The sequence below is a fragment of the Limulus polyphemus genome, unplaced genomic scaffold, assembly GCF_000517525.1.
Source record: "Limulus polyphemus unplaced genomic scaffold, Limulus_polyphemus-2.1.2 Scaffold922, whole genome shotgun sequence".
Classification (NCBI taxonomy): Eukaryota; Metazoa; Arthropoda; class Merostomata; order Xiphosura; family Limulidae; genus Limulus; species Limulus polyphemus.
In genome coordinates, this window is record NW_013666532.1 from 269,943 (window position 1) to 287,155 (window position 17,213).

Consider the following 17,213-nt stretch of genomic DNA (forward strand, 5'->3'; position numbering starts at 1 on the left):
GAAAGCAGAGGGTGTGAGAATAGTCACGTGATCTTGCTGACGCAACAGTATATAATGTTTTTGAGTAAAACAAGAATCTTACCTAACAGCAACTAGCTAATTTACATAATTCTGAAAAGGTGATAAATTACAATAATCACAACATTTTATGTAATAAAGTTAGTATTGAGGTTGTACTCTTTTTGTATCTTTTTATTTTTTGTTAATTAAAGGTTCTGGTTTGGAAATGCAACTAACTAATACATATCATTTCTACGAAATATTCATATATATCCAAATATTACCTCATTACTGTATATATTTATAATTTTCACAGTTATGATCACTGAGCAATTAAAACTCTTTGTGACATATAACAAAGTTCAATATCAAATGGTCCCCCGGTGGCCTTCGAATTTATAACGCTAAAATCAGGTGAACACAGCAGATAGCCCGATGTGGCTTTCCTATAAGAAAACACACACCCATATCAAACGTGTACAAAGAGATTTATAATCGTACCTACATACATGTTTGTGAAACAATAATGAATTGAAATGCTTAGGTTCTTATAATATGATCTTTCTCTCAATTAATGGTCCGGCATGGCCAGGTGGTTAGGGCGCTCGACTTGCAATCTGCAGGTCGCGGGTTTGAATCCCAAACTTACTCGCCCTTTCAGCTGTGGGAGCGTTATATGTGACGGAGTTGGTGGTGGCCTTATAGTCATCTAGCCTTCTACCTAGTCTTACACTGCTAAATTAGGGACGGCTAGCGCAGATAGCCCTCGTGTAGCTTTGCGCGAAATTCGTAACAAATAAACCTCTCAATCAATAGACTTAATTGTTTTAAACAACAATAATTGTATTGTATTGTATTTACCATTGTATGGCTATGTTAGTTACAGGACATAACACAACCTACGTACAGCAAGAGACCGTTTACTTTCAGAAATCCTCGATTTTTCTCTTCAACTAAAAAGACATTATCAGCTTCTTCTACTGTTGACGGCAGTTCATTCCTTGAACTAATCAAAAAATCTAGTCCCGCTAAAATCAGGGGTTCGATTCCCATCGGTGGACACAGCAGATAGGTCGATGTGGCTTTGCTATAAGAAAACACACACACATGAAAAATCTATATACTCTAAATCTCATATATGATTGAAACGTATATGTACTTAATACATTTAAAAATTATCACTGGTTCATGGAACCTCGAGATTTCGGTAATTTACAGAGGGTGCTTTTAGTCTAATGCGTTTGTGTGTGAATAGTGAACTAGGTAAGAAAGTTATGTTAGGCTTAATGTATTTCTTATATAAAAATTGATTATTACCATTAAAGTTTCAAAATATTGTAGCTTTTATATTTAATTTAACTGCTTTATTTGTTTGTAAAGCACAAATAGTAAAATTATTGATGTTTGAGATAAACGACATATTCAATAACAAAGGGTAGCTAGTGGTACTATTAAGCCTAACGACGAACGTAGCGTTAGTCTTACGCGCCATTTTTTAGGAATTTTAGGCCTAATATACAAGAGTATGTATATGTAAAGTATACAATAATACATAGTAACGTATGATGTTTGGAAGCTCAATATGTTTTTCACTCGGTATCTTAACTATTAAAGTTAGGTAATCTTGTTTCAAAATGTTTTATGCTCATAGAAACGAAATATAGTTTAAATTTAAAGAGGCAAGTCCTAGAATTCAGTTAAAACTGAAAGATTTAATACTGTTTTAGTGTTACTTATAAAGTTATATAAATTTAAAACTGTACTAGATGTATGTGCAACAGCGTAACTGTAATATGTAAATAGTGTATGGGCACCAATTATCATAAACACGTGAGAATAAATTTCGAATTGATTAGTGATATTTTATCTTGCTAAAAAACAACAATTCTTTTGCTTGATTGGTACTGTTAAAAAGTATTTTTTAGATTAGTATCACTATTTTACCATTCTAACCATTACTGTCATTGACAGTGTCAATATAAACAGTCAGCTGTCAATTTATCATTTCACCATGGCTGATAGTAGGGGGGTTTCAGTGATTTTTACATAATGAAAAAAGAAAATCACACACCATTGGACCCCACAGTCACAGATTAGTAGATTTACACTGCAAGTTCAGTTATGTAGTTTCTAATTACTGAATGACAATTTAAAGTCATACCTGTAAATCATACTTTCAAATTGACCAACCTTGTCTAGCATTAGTTTGGAGAAAGTAAAAGTGATAATGATAACGTATATAGTTTTACTGAAAAAAATGTTTCCAGTGTATTTAGGAGGTTTTAGAGATTACACAAATGACATTTGAGCTGAATAAAATTATTTCTATTCTCAGCATGAAAATCATTTTTCACTCTGACTTTTAATGATAAAAACTCGATATATTCTCTGACAAATCTTTAGTAAGAACACTTCATTAAAAAACATATTTTGTGTACAAACGATTTGTAATGTTTACTAAAAGTTTGCCAAATTTTGTTAAGGTGCACATACTGTATTAAAAGTTATGGTATTAAAACTTTACACAAGTAGTAAAAGGGACTGAGCCTGTAATGAGAGAACTAGTAACTGGCTAAATGTACTGTAAATATGTAGTCTAGTTGACTAAGCTGTGTGCGCCGACTGGTCACATTCCATACATCACGATACAGGCTACTACAAAGTGCATGTATATGCAATATGTGCAGGACAAAGTGTGAAAATACTGTGTGTGTCACTTGGCAGGTATTTTTGGGAAATGAATATCAACTTTGTTAATTAAAACTGTGGACAGAATTTAATACACTGTGAGTTTTGCAACAATGTAACAAAGGTTATTACATAGGATTCAGTAACAGTGCAAACAAAATAATTTCTGAAAGGGAGAGGGCACTGCTGAACCTGACCCTCTCTGATCCAAAACTTGGACTGAATCCCAATTAAGAAGAACATTTGATATATCAAACTGAAGCGTTCAGCACTTTCACTGTGTTGTTGGAAGTCCCGAAGACAACATACAAGAGAAAGGAAAGTTATTTGCAACTGGGGTTGTTTTGATTCACAAATGGCGATGTGAACCCAGATATTTTGTCCCCTGAATTTAAATATATCATTTTACATCTATATACAGGGTGTGCTATTAGCACATGCCTACTGCCAAATGTGCCTCATATTCATACCAGGAATGTAAAAAGATTTGCCCAGTTTACGTGAAAAAAAACTGCACGAGGCATCTCATATCTGGCCTGAATAAGGAGATTGTATTTGGAATACAAATTAGGAATTTATCTTTTTGTACCATGAACTTATGATTTGATAACCTGAAACCATTGCATATGACAGGTTTATTATGTCTCCATTGCGAAGTATCTCAGAGTGAGCCATATTGGTTTGCACCTGTCCATCCATCCTAGTCTTGAAAAAGATAACTCTAGATCAGATGGATGAGTTTTGATCAAAACTTGTAGGTCAGAAGCTCACTGGTACATAGAAAATCTCCCTCAACCTTGTGGACAATATTTTAATACAGAGTGAATGGATATTGTTAAAACTTATACAACAAGTACTAAAAAACAGTTCTAGAACTGATAAAGTTTTGAATGCCAAGGTAACTGGTGATTAGAAAATCCACTCCAATCTTGTGTACAGGTGCTACATGAAATTGGGAGAACTAGATCTGATTAACTTTTGAAGGTTGTGGGTGAAAGAATCAGTGGTACATAGGAAAACTTTCCCAACCTTGTAGATGTATGTCAATACAGCGTATATGGATATTGATGAAACTTTTACAACAGGTGCTACATACAATGTTCTAGACGTGGTTAACTTTCTCAGGTCAAAAGGCCACTGGCATATTGAATATCCATTAACTTATATAGTACTTGGCTGATTCCATTCCGGGCATATTCAGAAGGTTGATGCAGTCTACAGGGAAATACTGTGTTAATAGCCTATTTTGGCCATTGGTCGTTGTTATAGTTTTGGGGATCTGCTTATTATTTGTTCATACGGTATCTAGACCTAGACTAACAAAGCAATGAAACAACACAGGTGTTCTAAGGTCACTGAAAAGACATAGATATAGGTTTTAGCTATACTGGTAGACTGAAAGTTGGAGATCTAAGCTATCTGTTAGTGTATTGCTCTATGGATTTACCCAATCCAAGTACAAGGTTTAGATCTGGATCTGAAATAAATCAGAACATTTCCATATGTAGATTTGATTTTGAATTATAGGACTCATAATAGGACCACTATTATAATCTCAGGGATGGAAGGGTTATTATACTTATACTTATTTTGAGAAATGATGTGATTTTATAGAAGCTTAAAAGATTGTGAGAGATTGATAGGATAAAGGCCTATAATTTTTTGTGCTATGTTCTGAAGATAATGGGATGGGAAGGCACAGTTTTAAAATGTGGAAAGGACAAGTTATACTTCTATTAAGACAGTTGACAGGACCAAACATCTGATAAGAAATACCCATACTTTTTTGTAATTCTAGACTAAGGCCATTCAAGTGTGAGATAACTGTGACATTGATTAGATATGATAATCGTAAAGTAGATAGAGTCAAAGAACAAAGAAGCTTGTTGCCAAGAAAGAATGCTAAGTTTCTGAGATGATAACTCGCCTCCACATACAAAATAGCTATTTTCCTTGCACGTCTGCCTATGAGACTTACATGCCACAAGCCTTGAACCAACTCCCACCTTATTTTTCATGTGTTTTAATGTGAACTCTGCTGGGGCTGATGATGTCATTATGCAACAAAGGCACTTCACTAATAGGAGGGCAACACAACCTTCATGTGCAGCAACTCCCTCTATGTGCTTGCACCCATGATAATTTCATTCTTCTCTTTGGTATTTTATTGAACAGGTGTGTGCAAAATGTCTTGTCTGAGATCAATTTGATGAGATTTGCATTTGTTAATGAAACTTTGTTTTTAGTTTTCGTTGGCTTTTGCTTCAAATGCTTTAATTTTTTTTTTTATCATGATTCTCAAATGATGGTGACATATACTTAATCAGGTGTGAGTGACAATATTGTGCACACACACTTTACTCTGGCTTCTGAATGCTTGATAACTCTTGAGGATTTTGTAGCCATTGTTCAATATGTTGTGGATTACCACATGCTTACTGTGCCTCCTACTCTTGTCCCATTGGCCAAGTTCTTTCTCTTCAGTTGGGAATGATCTGTTGGACTACAAATTTAACCTGATTTGCTATGGGTAGTGCCTTACCATTTGTGGAATGACCTTTACTTTCTAGACATTCTTTTTCCTTTCTCAATTCCTGTTCTTGGTATCTATTTGGTCTGCTTTGGTATTGGGCGCCTTGCCTTCTATTTTGCTCTGTGGTTTCATTTTCATCCTTTTCTCACTACCTTCCGTAATTCTATCTCCTACTTCCACCTTTTGTCTGTGACTTGTGCCCCAGAGGATTTCTCTGTAGAGGTTCATTCCCTTTTCTTTGCCAGCTTAGCCTGTACCACTTCTTCTCTGGCCCTCCTTACTTTGTTCTACCAATGTTGGAATTTGTTGGGTTGGGTTACATTCCTCTTTACTGTCCTCCTTCTTGTGTACATTGTCTTTGTTGAGCACCCTTTCTTCATCTAAATGTCTTTGGTGATGTTCATTTCTCACTGGAGACTTTGACTGATGTTATACGACTTCAGTCCTCATTATTTTTCCAGGTTTTTCTTATTTCTTGACCTTGTCCATTACTCCCATACCATTCCCTGGTGGAACAGTTGTAAGTCTTCAGATTTACAATGCTAAAGTCAGGGATTTGGTTCCTCTCTGTGTGGCTTTGCTATAAGAAATCAAACACACTCCCATGCCTTGTCTGGATCAGTCTATTTGAGATTCCAGGCCTTTCTCTTTTTCTCATCCTTCCTCTGCTAGATGTCTACTTCATCACTCTTCTTATCAATGACTATGATATCATGCCTGACCTTTTGGATACCTGTCTCTTTCTCTTTTTCCTGCTGATGGTCTCATTTTCTGACCACAGTCATTTTTCATTTCTCCAACTTGGACTCTCTCCAACCCCACCTATAGTCTTTTTCACTTTGTCTTTGGTTGACCATGATAGCTGTGTTGGACATCTTCCTACACACCACTCTTGATCTATCCTTCACATGTTTTTCTGTTCTGTCCATCAATTTTCATTTCTTCCCATTCCTTGTTTTTCTCTTTAACGTAGTGTTTGCCCCTTTTATATTCGTTGGTACCACGAAGGCCTTCACTCATCATATTCATGGCCCAGGGCTGGCATTCCATTTCTTGGACATTTATTTTCTATTGGTGAATTAACGGATAATAGCCTCTTCTCACACTTTCCTTCTTTTATAGGAGGCTACTTGGTTGGGGGAGCTTGTCGTGAGATCTGTCTTTCGTCATGTCCACTCAGTATTTGATACTTCTGGATCTCAGCCTTCTTCTCTTTGCCTGCGAGCTATGGTGTATCTGGTCACCAGGAATAGCATTTCACATCTTTTCCTATGTGAGAGGTTCTTTTGCTTTTGGGGACTCTGGCTTTCCTGGAACCTCTCATTCCTTTGGGATATGCACACATGTGCCTCCTCCAGTGGACCTTGCAGATTCAAGGGTTTGTTTCTTAGGTCCATTGTCCCCATTTGTGAACCTCTCTTCTCTTCGAGGTATTGTCATGGTAACTGGACCATACCCATACTACTTTCAAAATTCTTTAACCAACTCCTAAACTAGATCTGTCTCTTCCACGAAGCTTTCCTCCCTGATTATAACACATATCTGAATTTAGAGTTGACTTCTGGCATTTGGATGCAGGATGAGCATTCACTCCAAATCAACATGCTCAAACTTCTTGCTATTCATTGGTCATGTTCCCATTTCTGCCGCTACTGGTGGATAAGATGGTCATGATCCACTCCATCATTTCCATGCTTGTGTCTTACACCAACCATCTAGGAGACACCTGTTCCAGGGTCATTCTTTTGAGTGTTTGACATACTCTTCTGGGCCCATTTGCATAGGACTTGTCTTGTTGCCTGTAATTTGCCAAGAGCTAAAATCCTGATGGTATAGACCGCCTCTCTCAGCCAGTTTGCAAATTACGAACGGAGTGGCCTCTACACCTCCAGATCTTTCATTGGGTTTGCTTTCAGTTGGATATGCCTTTTCCACCCTTCTTTACTCTGGGTTCCTCTCTTCTGGTCCAATGGTTGTTAATGCTCTCAGCCAGGCCTGAACCCGCCTCTTTCTATATGCCTATCCCCTTCTTCTTCTTCTTCTCCTCCATTGGATCCTCACCTTGATGTGTGACACTCCTTATTGGGTCCTGTTGGTGATGGTACTTGGTTCAACTGTGCATTAGCTTCCTCTGCTTCTTCACTTAACCTCCTTACCTCTACCCAGTAACCTCTCTATTTTGCTTCACTCTCACATGCCCCTTTTTTTATCGAGGGGTATCTTCTTTCCATCTTCATGTTGGGATTTCTCTGGTCCATGAACTATCCGTCCAGACCTGCCGATCATGTGGAATTCTTCTTCTTGTCATATTCCTGTTGCCCTTTTACTGTGTTTGTCTATCAATGACAGTGACAGTTTTTTTTATTGGTCCATCCATCACTCCCTTACTCCTGGCCATCATACTGCGAACTACCTTTCTGCTTTTTTTTCCCTGGATATTCGTCCATAATTTGTCGGTCTCTACCTTTGTTGCTGGTTATTTGGTGGCCTTGTCCATGGTATTTTGTCTTTCCTGGTGCCACAGAGTGTTTCTTCACCTGTCTTCTCCACTCTTTTATACTCATTCGTTCTTCTCTGACCTCCTCGTCTAACTGGAACCTTAATGGAGTTTTGCACACTCTCTTGCGTGCCCTGTTTGAGCAGTTGGCTTCTTGCTTTTTGTAATATTTTTCTCTCCAGACTTGTTTCCTCCTCCTCTTCGCCTGTGATTACTGTTGTGTTTGTGCTTTGGATAATTCTTTCTCCATCTTCCACTGTACTTATATGCTCCTCTCTATGGACCAGTCTTTCCTTTCTAAAACCTCGGCTATTTGAGAGGGTGACCATACTTTCTCTGTTATCTTTCTTCCTTCCTTCTGCCTCACCTATTTGATCATTCAGACCTGGATTGGCTCCTGTGTTTTGTTCAGGCTGTTCAGTGTTGCTTATCACAGACCTCTGTATTTTTACAGCACACATTGTCACATCTTATTAATGTCCTATGTCTTTTAAGAAATCTCTATAATTCCATCTGACATTACTACTGGACATATTTATAACCAATTAAAAGAGCAAATTCCAAACTACATAAATCAGATGATTGTTTTGTTTTAGTGGTAAAAGCCAATAGCTCACTGTGAAAGGGTTCATTATTAAATGTGGTACAGTGGTATGTCTTTGGTCTTACAGTGCTAGAAACTGGGTTTTGGTACCCATGGTGGACAGAGCACAGATAGCCTATTATGTATCTCTGTGCTTAATTACAAACAAACATTATTAAACTTTATTATATACCAAAGTTAAACTTCAATATGTGCAATTATCAAAATAATAGATTAAATAACTATAACTTAGGTGGACTCTTGCAATGAATGAAAGTAAAATATAAATAATCACTGCAATATTGTTAGGCCAAGCAGGTTGTTTTAGAATAGGTCTAACCTACTCATCACTACAACACTGTACAATGATAAGCAAAGGCCTTTTGGTGTGTCTTACCTAACTTCACTACTGTTTGTACCAGGAAATGGAGGCCATATTTATTTACTTCCACAGCAATGAATGCATGCTAACGATTATTTGATATCAAGAACAATTTAATAGTATTGCCTGAACTAACTGCCTATGGTGCCATCTGATTCTAACACGCATGTTGATTGGTTGAATTGAGAGAAAGAAGAAAAACGGTGCGAAATTACTAACATGTTGTGCAACCACAGCACATCATTCTTGAACAAATGCTGAATCCACCATTAAAATCCTAGAAACAAAAGTTTCAGACTCGATTGCGAAAATAATTCCAGACTTCTAAGAGTCCAGAACTGTTCTAGACTCAAGTTCTAGTTAGCACATACCTACACATGAATAAAATGGGAGAAAATTCTAGGTGCCATGGCAACCTGGCACCTGGGATTTGTCGAGTCCTGCCATAGAGTTATATTGTGTATAGTTTCGTGGTTGTAAGGTTGGTCAAAAGGGACGAAGCCTGTTTATAGAGAATTAAACGAAACTGTCTGACTAGTAATAAAAAAAAAATTGGCTTGTATATAATTTTTGAAATGTAGAAAAGTTTTTGTTTCAAATCAAAGCAAAGATAAAAGTTTTGTAAAATAAATGTATCACTGTAGTAAGTTTTCACAGCAGTGAATTAATACAAATATCACATCTATATAAATATAATAGTACTCTCTGTTGTATGTCCATGTAAGTACTTTGCAGGATAAGGATGGATCTTCACCAAAATTAGTATGGAGGCTCATTAGGTCAATGCGAGGGTATATAAAAAAATTTCAGTTTCGCATTTTGCAGTTTTTATGGGCATTTTTGCATTTTTTATCACTGCTTCACCTCCTGTGGATAGATCTTCACCAAATTTGGTTTGGAGGTTCATTGGTTTCATGGGGAGATACATACAAATCATCAATTTTGCAGTTTTTATGGGTGTTTTTGCATTCTTTACCTCTACTTTGCTTCCTCTTGATGGATCTACACCAAGTTTGGCATGAATGTTTGTTCGATCCATGCAAACTTGTAGTTTCACATTTTGTGTTTTGCATTTTTTGGGGTATTGTTTACAATTACATATAAGGGAAGCAACTTTTCATGTTTTAAGATAACCTATCATTAATCATGAATTTACATAACTTCTGTCTAGGGGGGATAGGTACTCCAGTTAGTATAAAAATAAGATAGTCTTTGATAGATTGTTTAGACATGATGAAATTTAGTTGAATAGATGGCAACTGCTGTCCATTCAAGTAAATTTCATCATAAAAATCAGATGTTTTGTAGAAGCTTGTTTTGCAATGAATAAAACATTGCCACTACGTAGTGCAGTTCTACCACAAATGGTACTGTGTTAATTATATTGAAGATTACAAGATTTTAGCTTTGTTAGTACTTATCCTATTGTCATTACATTTAAAGGCTTTGTATTACTCTGGTGGTTCAGATTAATAAACTTGCACATAACTTTGCAAAATTAAACCTTTGTTAGTTCTTACGAATTCTTTAACCGAGTTTTAGATGTCACATTTTATGATTTATATATTGTCAACATTTACAGTGGAAAATATAACAGGTAGATTGAAATTTAAATTGAGAGATACTAAAAAGTGGTTATACACCGAATGAATTTTTACCCTAACTGTTCTGGAAGTTTCTAACCAAATATCTGTCGGCATAGATAGCTAAAACTTGTTAAGTAAATTTGTAATATACGTATTGTATATTACACTCTTTAGACTATAAAAAATTATACTTGAAAACGTAGGAAGTTTTATCATTATAAATGATTGTGGTTGAAATTAAATTCAAAGTTAATCTTTTTTTTTATCAAATATTTTTCTCTTAAACATTGAAAATTTTAAATTTAAGTCATAAACTTATATTGTTTAGGTTTTTTCTTACATATTTTATGTATATATTTTTTAAAGTGTTAAAGTTGTTAATTTTAAATTATTTGGTCTCTTACAATTGTTAATTTAAATAATACTGTGATGTTCTTTCTTTAGCTATCTTAAACACTTGTATTCATAACATTACAGTATTATTTTTATAGTATTATTCAAGCAAATTTAATACTTACATACTTCAAAATTGTATCATTATTTTAAATAAAATGTTAAATGTAATTGAATTCATTGCATATTTAAGAGGTAATTAGGAATCAAAGTCTCTAAAGAACCTATGAAGCATCTGAATTAATAATCACAATGCTGAAATGAATTCTTAATAATATAGGCAGACAATTAGTCTAGTACTGTTTTGAAAATCTAGCTCCATCAATTCCCACATTTCAGCTATATGTTATTAATGTTCTTTAAAATCCAGTGATGAAAATCAAGACAGAAACAAAGATATACCTTCCTTGTATGTATGTATATATATATATATTGTAATTGGTGTTGTATTTTTTTGTTCATTAGAGCTACTGAGGTTGAGGAGATCATGCCACGTAGTAGGCGAACTACATCCAAAAGTTCAGGTGTTAAGAAACTTGAACCTGCAGAAGCAGGACCGGAAGATGTTGACATTGTACACGTATGTTGAGTTTCGAAATTTGTTCACTTTGTTTAGTTACCTAAAACCTAAAAATGTTATGTCTGTTAGCTTCAGAAAAATATAAGGTAGTTTTTAGTTATTTAAAAAGTTCTGTTTTTGTTGAAGAAAATTATTGTTTATTACCTAAAAACATTTTCATACTAATTGCCTACTATTTTTTTTTGTATAAATATTGCACAAGTTTTATATATCTTTGGCCACCAATTTTTACCATGACTGATAGTACTAAAATACTGAGAACCATCACAGGATCAATTATATAATGTCATAAAGTGTGTGTAATGGTAAATTATTTACTCAAGGATGTTATGTGTTTATAAAACAAATAGCAAGTTGCATTATAAATTTAGTGGGAGCTGTAAGACAGTACCTGTGAATCACAAAAAGTGTCAAACATCTTTTTCTAATTTATCTTAATTAATATAGATATTAAACAAAAAGTATGTTTGTAAATCTTCAAAAACAATATTTAGAAAATTCGTATATGGCATTTTTTTGTTTTTAATGTAATGAAGGAATAAAAAAAATTCATTTGTAACAAATGAAATAAATTTGAAATAAATACATTAAATTTTTTAAGCATATGCATTTTGATCAGAAACCTTCAAAGTACATTATGGTTTTTAAAGACTTGAAGCCTTGTTTATGAAGGTACTTACTTGCACGTACTCAGGAATATCAGTCTTGATGTAATTAGTAAAGATAGTTGCTGAATAGCGTGTTCGGAAGTGCTTCTTTTTATTCAGCATATATATGTGGGTATTGATTACGGGCTTAGCAAGAGGGAAAGTTCTGTGACAAAGTAAAACATTTTATAATCGCTGTAATTTGTTTGTTTTTGAGAGTACTTGACAATTATTTTGAAATCCGTGCAGTAACTGATCATTTGTAAGTCTTCTGTGGGATAATTTAACTATGGCATAGTGTACCTATTGCCCTATGGCTCCTGGCATAGTGTACCTATTGCCCTATGGCTCCTGGCATAGTGTACCTATTGCCCAAAGGCAAAATTGTACCATAGAATTAAAAACAATTGTAGAAAATATTATTATAGTCCTTCCATACCCAAAAATAATTCAAGAGTTGGAATTCATTACTTTGCTAAAAAAAAATAGCAATAGAGGTCGTGAACTCCTTAGATTTCTTCCGAGCAAAATATGGCTCTTATAGCTTCCTAGGAGGAAAGTTTGAATAGTTTTGAACCAAATGGCACTAATTTGTAACTTTAATACAAGTGTGGCTTTTATTGATTTTAGGCAATCATTTTCTCAACCTTGATTGTTATGGTGTGATGTAACTATCTATACCTCAACTTTGAGAAAATATAGGCTTGTGATCTAAGGACTTTTTAAACAAATATTGTTTTAAATTCATTGAGAAGTAGGAGCCAAGTGATAAAAGATTAGCTTGGTGACATGTTGCTAGATGAAAATATGTTTTTGAACAACTTCTGCCACAATTACAGTCCTGATTTTTGTTTAATGTTGGGAAAAGCTTGCTCTGTCATTATAAAATTGATATGAATGATGAAGTTAAAGTATGATAGAAAAATATGAAGTAGAGGATTATTAGGCTTAGTTAGTTCATTTCGACTTGACTGTATCAAGTTTTATTTCACTGATGAGACCGTTGCTTGTTAGGCCACGTTTACATTAAACCTTATTGGTAAGAAACTGCTTTAATTGGCAAAAAGAATTATCATCAAGATGAAATGTAAAAGAAAATTATAAATGATTATAGAACAGGTTTGAAATGTATTACATACACACGTTGAATGAAACCTTCTGAGAAACATTAAAAAAAATTGTAGCCTTCTTTTGTAGTATGGTAAAAAGATACTTTATCATAAACAGAGTAAAACTACTTGCAATTTTTTCAAATTGAATAAAAGATGCAATATACAACTTTTAAAATATCAAAATTTGTTTGGAAGTTTCACAAGAATGTAGGAAAACATAACAATCATTCAATGAAATCTACTACAAAGGTAAAACATTTTGTAGAAAAATACTTTTTTTTAATTTTCCAAATTACAAATTCATACAAAATTAAAATATTTTTATTTGCAAAAGCTGCATATTCTGTAAAAGTTTTTTCATCTGAAATTTCAAACAATTTCATCTACTACAATTTTGTGCAATCCATTGAAACAAACTGCCGGCATGGCCAGGTGGTTACACTAAACATGCTCGCCCTTTCACCCATGGAGGCATTATAATGTGACGGTCAATCCCACTATTCGTTGGTAAAAGAGTAGCCCAAGAGTTGGTGGTGGGTGGTGATGACCAGCTGCCTTACCTCTAGTCTTACACTGCTAAATTAGGGACGGCTAGCGCAGATAGCTCTCGTGTAGCCTTGCGCGAAATTCAAAAACAAACAAACCGTACAACAGGTGTTATAAAATGACACACCCAGCATTTTTGATCTAAATGGCTACTCTGGAGATAGAAAATGATGTAACTCAATAATCTTGAATGTTTGGTACCATTATTTTTGCAGTATCACATAACTCACTGTGTGTGTGTGTGTGAGCAAAAGAACAACACTAGCTTTTAAACATTTTTGCCACAGGGCATTTGTTATGCCTTTATGAAAATGACATTACATTATTGATCCCTGTTTTAAGCTAACAGTACTAAACATTGTTGTTGAGTTTGTTTGCAGTTTTAGTCAATCTCTGCTTTTTTATAATTTAGTATTAAATTATTCACAACATTTTATTTTTTAGTAAAATAAGTCTTGAGCTTTAATTTTATTACATCTTAAGAGTAGTGATAGTAATCTATAATTATTGTGTTATGTATTTTTTATCAGTGGTGGTTTCCATTATTGTTTAAACCACAATATATAGTTTCAAAGTATAGTTATGAAAGCGTGATAGATATTTTTCACACATGGAATATAACTACAACACAAACTTTTTGCAAAAACTTGATTATATTTCTACTAATATATTTCTATCAAATAATACAATTTTGTTTAGTTTTTCAGCTCAAAAATTACATTTTTATTTATATGAGCTTGATATAAAAATCATTATATTGAGCAGGAACATTCTTTTTCAGTACAAAATTTTTTTACTTCTAATTTGTGATTATTTATGGAGTACTTTCATGATAAGACAATAATACCATTTTGTTAAGTTTTTTAGCTACAAAATTACGTTTTTATTTTGTAGTACATCATATTTATATATTCAACTAGCTATAATTCTACTTTAATTTTAAAATAACCTGTTTATTTTATTTGAAAGTTCTCGCCTATCAACCTGCGAGTACTACTCATTGCTGATGATATTTAAGTCCATTTCAAATAAAACAATTTTGATTAATCAGTGAAAAGAATGTGATGACATATTAACAACTTAGTGCAATGAAAGATTTTGATTAAAATTCTCCAGTTTACTGTCTTTTCAGATTTACTTTTTCCAAGTAGTTAAGTTTTGTTCATTTTTGCAGGAAGTAAAATCTCGACGATCTTCCAAGCCGACACAAGAGGAATTATCTACTCCAGAAGGCAGGCGGCCTCGAAGAAGTTGTACGTTAGCTCAGTCAGCAACAGTAGTAGCAGAAGAGCCTCGAAAGACCCGTGATAGAAGAACTTCCCGCCAAAGAAGTGCATCCCCAGCAGCTGAACAGGAGTCACCAGCTACCAGAGTGAAAAGTGTGCGGAGAAGTACAAGCAGAGTAAATTACCAAGAAGAAAGTGAAGGAGAGGATGCAACATCAGTTGGAAAAAAGGAACCAGACGAAGAAGATTACAGTGTGGAAGATGATGATTATGAATCAGATACTCCAGTAGAAGTAAAAACCAGAACACGAAGTAGAAAAACATCCAGGACACCAGCTAAAAAACAAAATGTTGGTAGAGGAAGGAGAGCTGAATCAAAAAAAGGGCAAGGAGATCAGTTTGTAGAAACAGAAGAAAATGAAAACATTCCTATCAAGGAAGGTGATCAGAACTTGTCAGTAAGTGGTGAAGAAGAAAGTTATGAAACCTCTAGTAGACGCAAAACAAGGGCTACGAGACAAACCACTCGTGCCTCTAAAGGCAGTACACCTCGAGGAAGGACTTTGAGAGCTCGACAGAGAGGAAGGACAAAAACAGAAGATGATGGAGAAGAAGAAGAAAGTGAAATGACAGCAGAAACACATATGGAATGCAAGGTGGAAATTGATTCAATTGAAGAAAATATAAAGCGTAAACTGGATGAAACATCTGAAGATGAATTGTCTCATCAACAACCTCAAAAGAAAGCAAAACATGAAAACTCAGTAAAAGTGGGTGTTAGGAAAAAGGAAGAAATTAATGAAGAGAAAGTTGAAACGAGTAAGGCAACTTCTGAAATGGAGTATGAAGAAACAGTAGAAGAAAAGGCCTCTGCAGGAAAACCATCAGAAGAAAAAGATCTAAAAAATACAGTATCTTCTGCGAGTCCTCAGTCAGATCAATCAGACAAGATGGACTTTGATAGTTCATCAGATAAGATGCCCTTGGCTAAAAATAAAATTATTATTGATGAAAAGTTGGACAATATTCCTTGTAAGCTACAAGCAGAAGTTACTGAAGATATGAAGTTAACAAAAGTTAATCCTGGTTCTAAAGAGCTTAAAGATAAGGAAATTGAACAGTTTAATCAGGATGCTTCTTTGAAAGATCAACATGTGGTTGAAGAGGTAAAAAATAGTGATGAGAAAAACGAAAGCATAATGGATACAGGTGTGATTAAATCTTTACCAGAAAATGAGAATAAGATTCTTTCTGTAACTTCTGAAAAAGAGTTATCAGAAACTAAAGAAAAAGTGAAAATAACAGACCCCAAAGAATCAGATAAAATGAACTTGCCCAAAAATCAAAAGGATACTTCAGGAGTAAGCACGAGCCAACCATCTACAGCTACAACAGCATGCAGAGAGAATTTGCACACCGAAGGACACCTTGTGGAGCAGAATGATGCAGTTGTAAAGAAAGACGATCAGGAAAATTCAGCATCAAAAGATCAAGCTGTTGTTGAATCGTTTGGGGTGAGTCAAAATAATAAAAGTGTTTCAGTTGAAGAGCCTCTTGTGCATACAAAAAGAGAACAAACTACAATAGTTGTGGGTTCTAGTGAAGTAGGAAAAGTGGAGACCCAGGCAAAATCTGATACAGAAGTTAAAGATGCATTTACTTCTCCCACTATCAATGGATCGCTTGAAACCAGTGCTTCTGATGTAAAACAGAAACTGTCTGAACCACTCAGTTCTTATATTACTGAAAGGGACGAAGCAGAAAAAAAAGAATCCAGATATTCTGAAAGTTTGAAAGTTACTTCTCAGTTTGAATCACAGCAGACAGAAAAAGATTGTTCTCCATTTTTCTTGAACAGGAAGGTAATTTTTAATCCTTCTCTTAACCCTGAATTAAGAACTGCTCTTCAAGAAAGAACATTCACGATTGTTTCTTGCAGCATTGAACTCAGAGGTGATAACAACCAAGCCTATACAGATGAGTTGACCCAAGGACTGAAAGCAATGCACCCAGATGTCATTTGTCTACAGAATGTCAGTTTTGTGTACTTCAGAGAAATACTTGAGCCCAGTCTGGGTGCTTTGGGCTTCAAAGGAGTAGTGTGTGTTCCAGGAAGTGAGAAAACTGGACTTGCAACGTTTTGCAGGTTAGGAGCTTTTCAGATATCCAACCACTCAGGTGTTTCGTTGTTGCGGGTTATAGAAAAGGTTTGTATTGTGAAAACTATTGAAAATTTTGGTATTTTTTGTTTTAGTGTGTGTATGTATATGGAGAGTTCAGACTTAATTAAACTGTAAAAAGAAAGCGATTTCCTCAAATTGAACCATAATGGAATTTATTATATATATACTAAGTAAACTTTTCCTATTGAATAAACTCTGTCAGATTAAAACACATGGTGATTTTTTACATGCTATTTTTTTTCTTCTTTATCTTTAGC

General features: G+C 34.6%; 1 protein-coding gene across 1 annotated transcript; it reads left to right on the forward strand.

Moving 5' to 3' along the window:
* Positions 1-1,502: 1,502 nt before the first annotated feature.
* Positions 1,503-17,085, forward strand: LOC106461254 (uncharacterized protein YFR016C-like). Its single transcript, XM_022388123.1, has 3 exons — positions 1,503-1,523; positions 11,128-11,242; positions 14,722-17,085. The coding sequence occupies exons 2-3, from the start codon at positions 11,150-11,152 to the stop codon at positions 17,068-17,070; spliced, it is 2,442 nt and encodes an 813-aa protein (XP_022243831.1). The 5' UTR covers positions 1,503-1,523; positions 11,128-11,149; the 3' UTR covers positions 17,071-17,085.
* Positions 17,086-17,213: the final 128 nt, after the last annotated feature.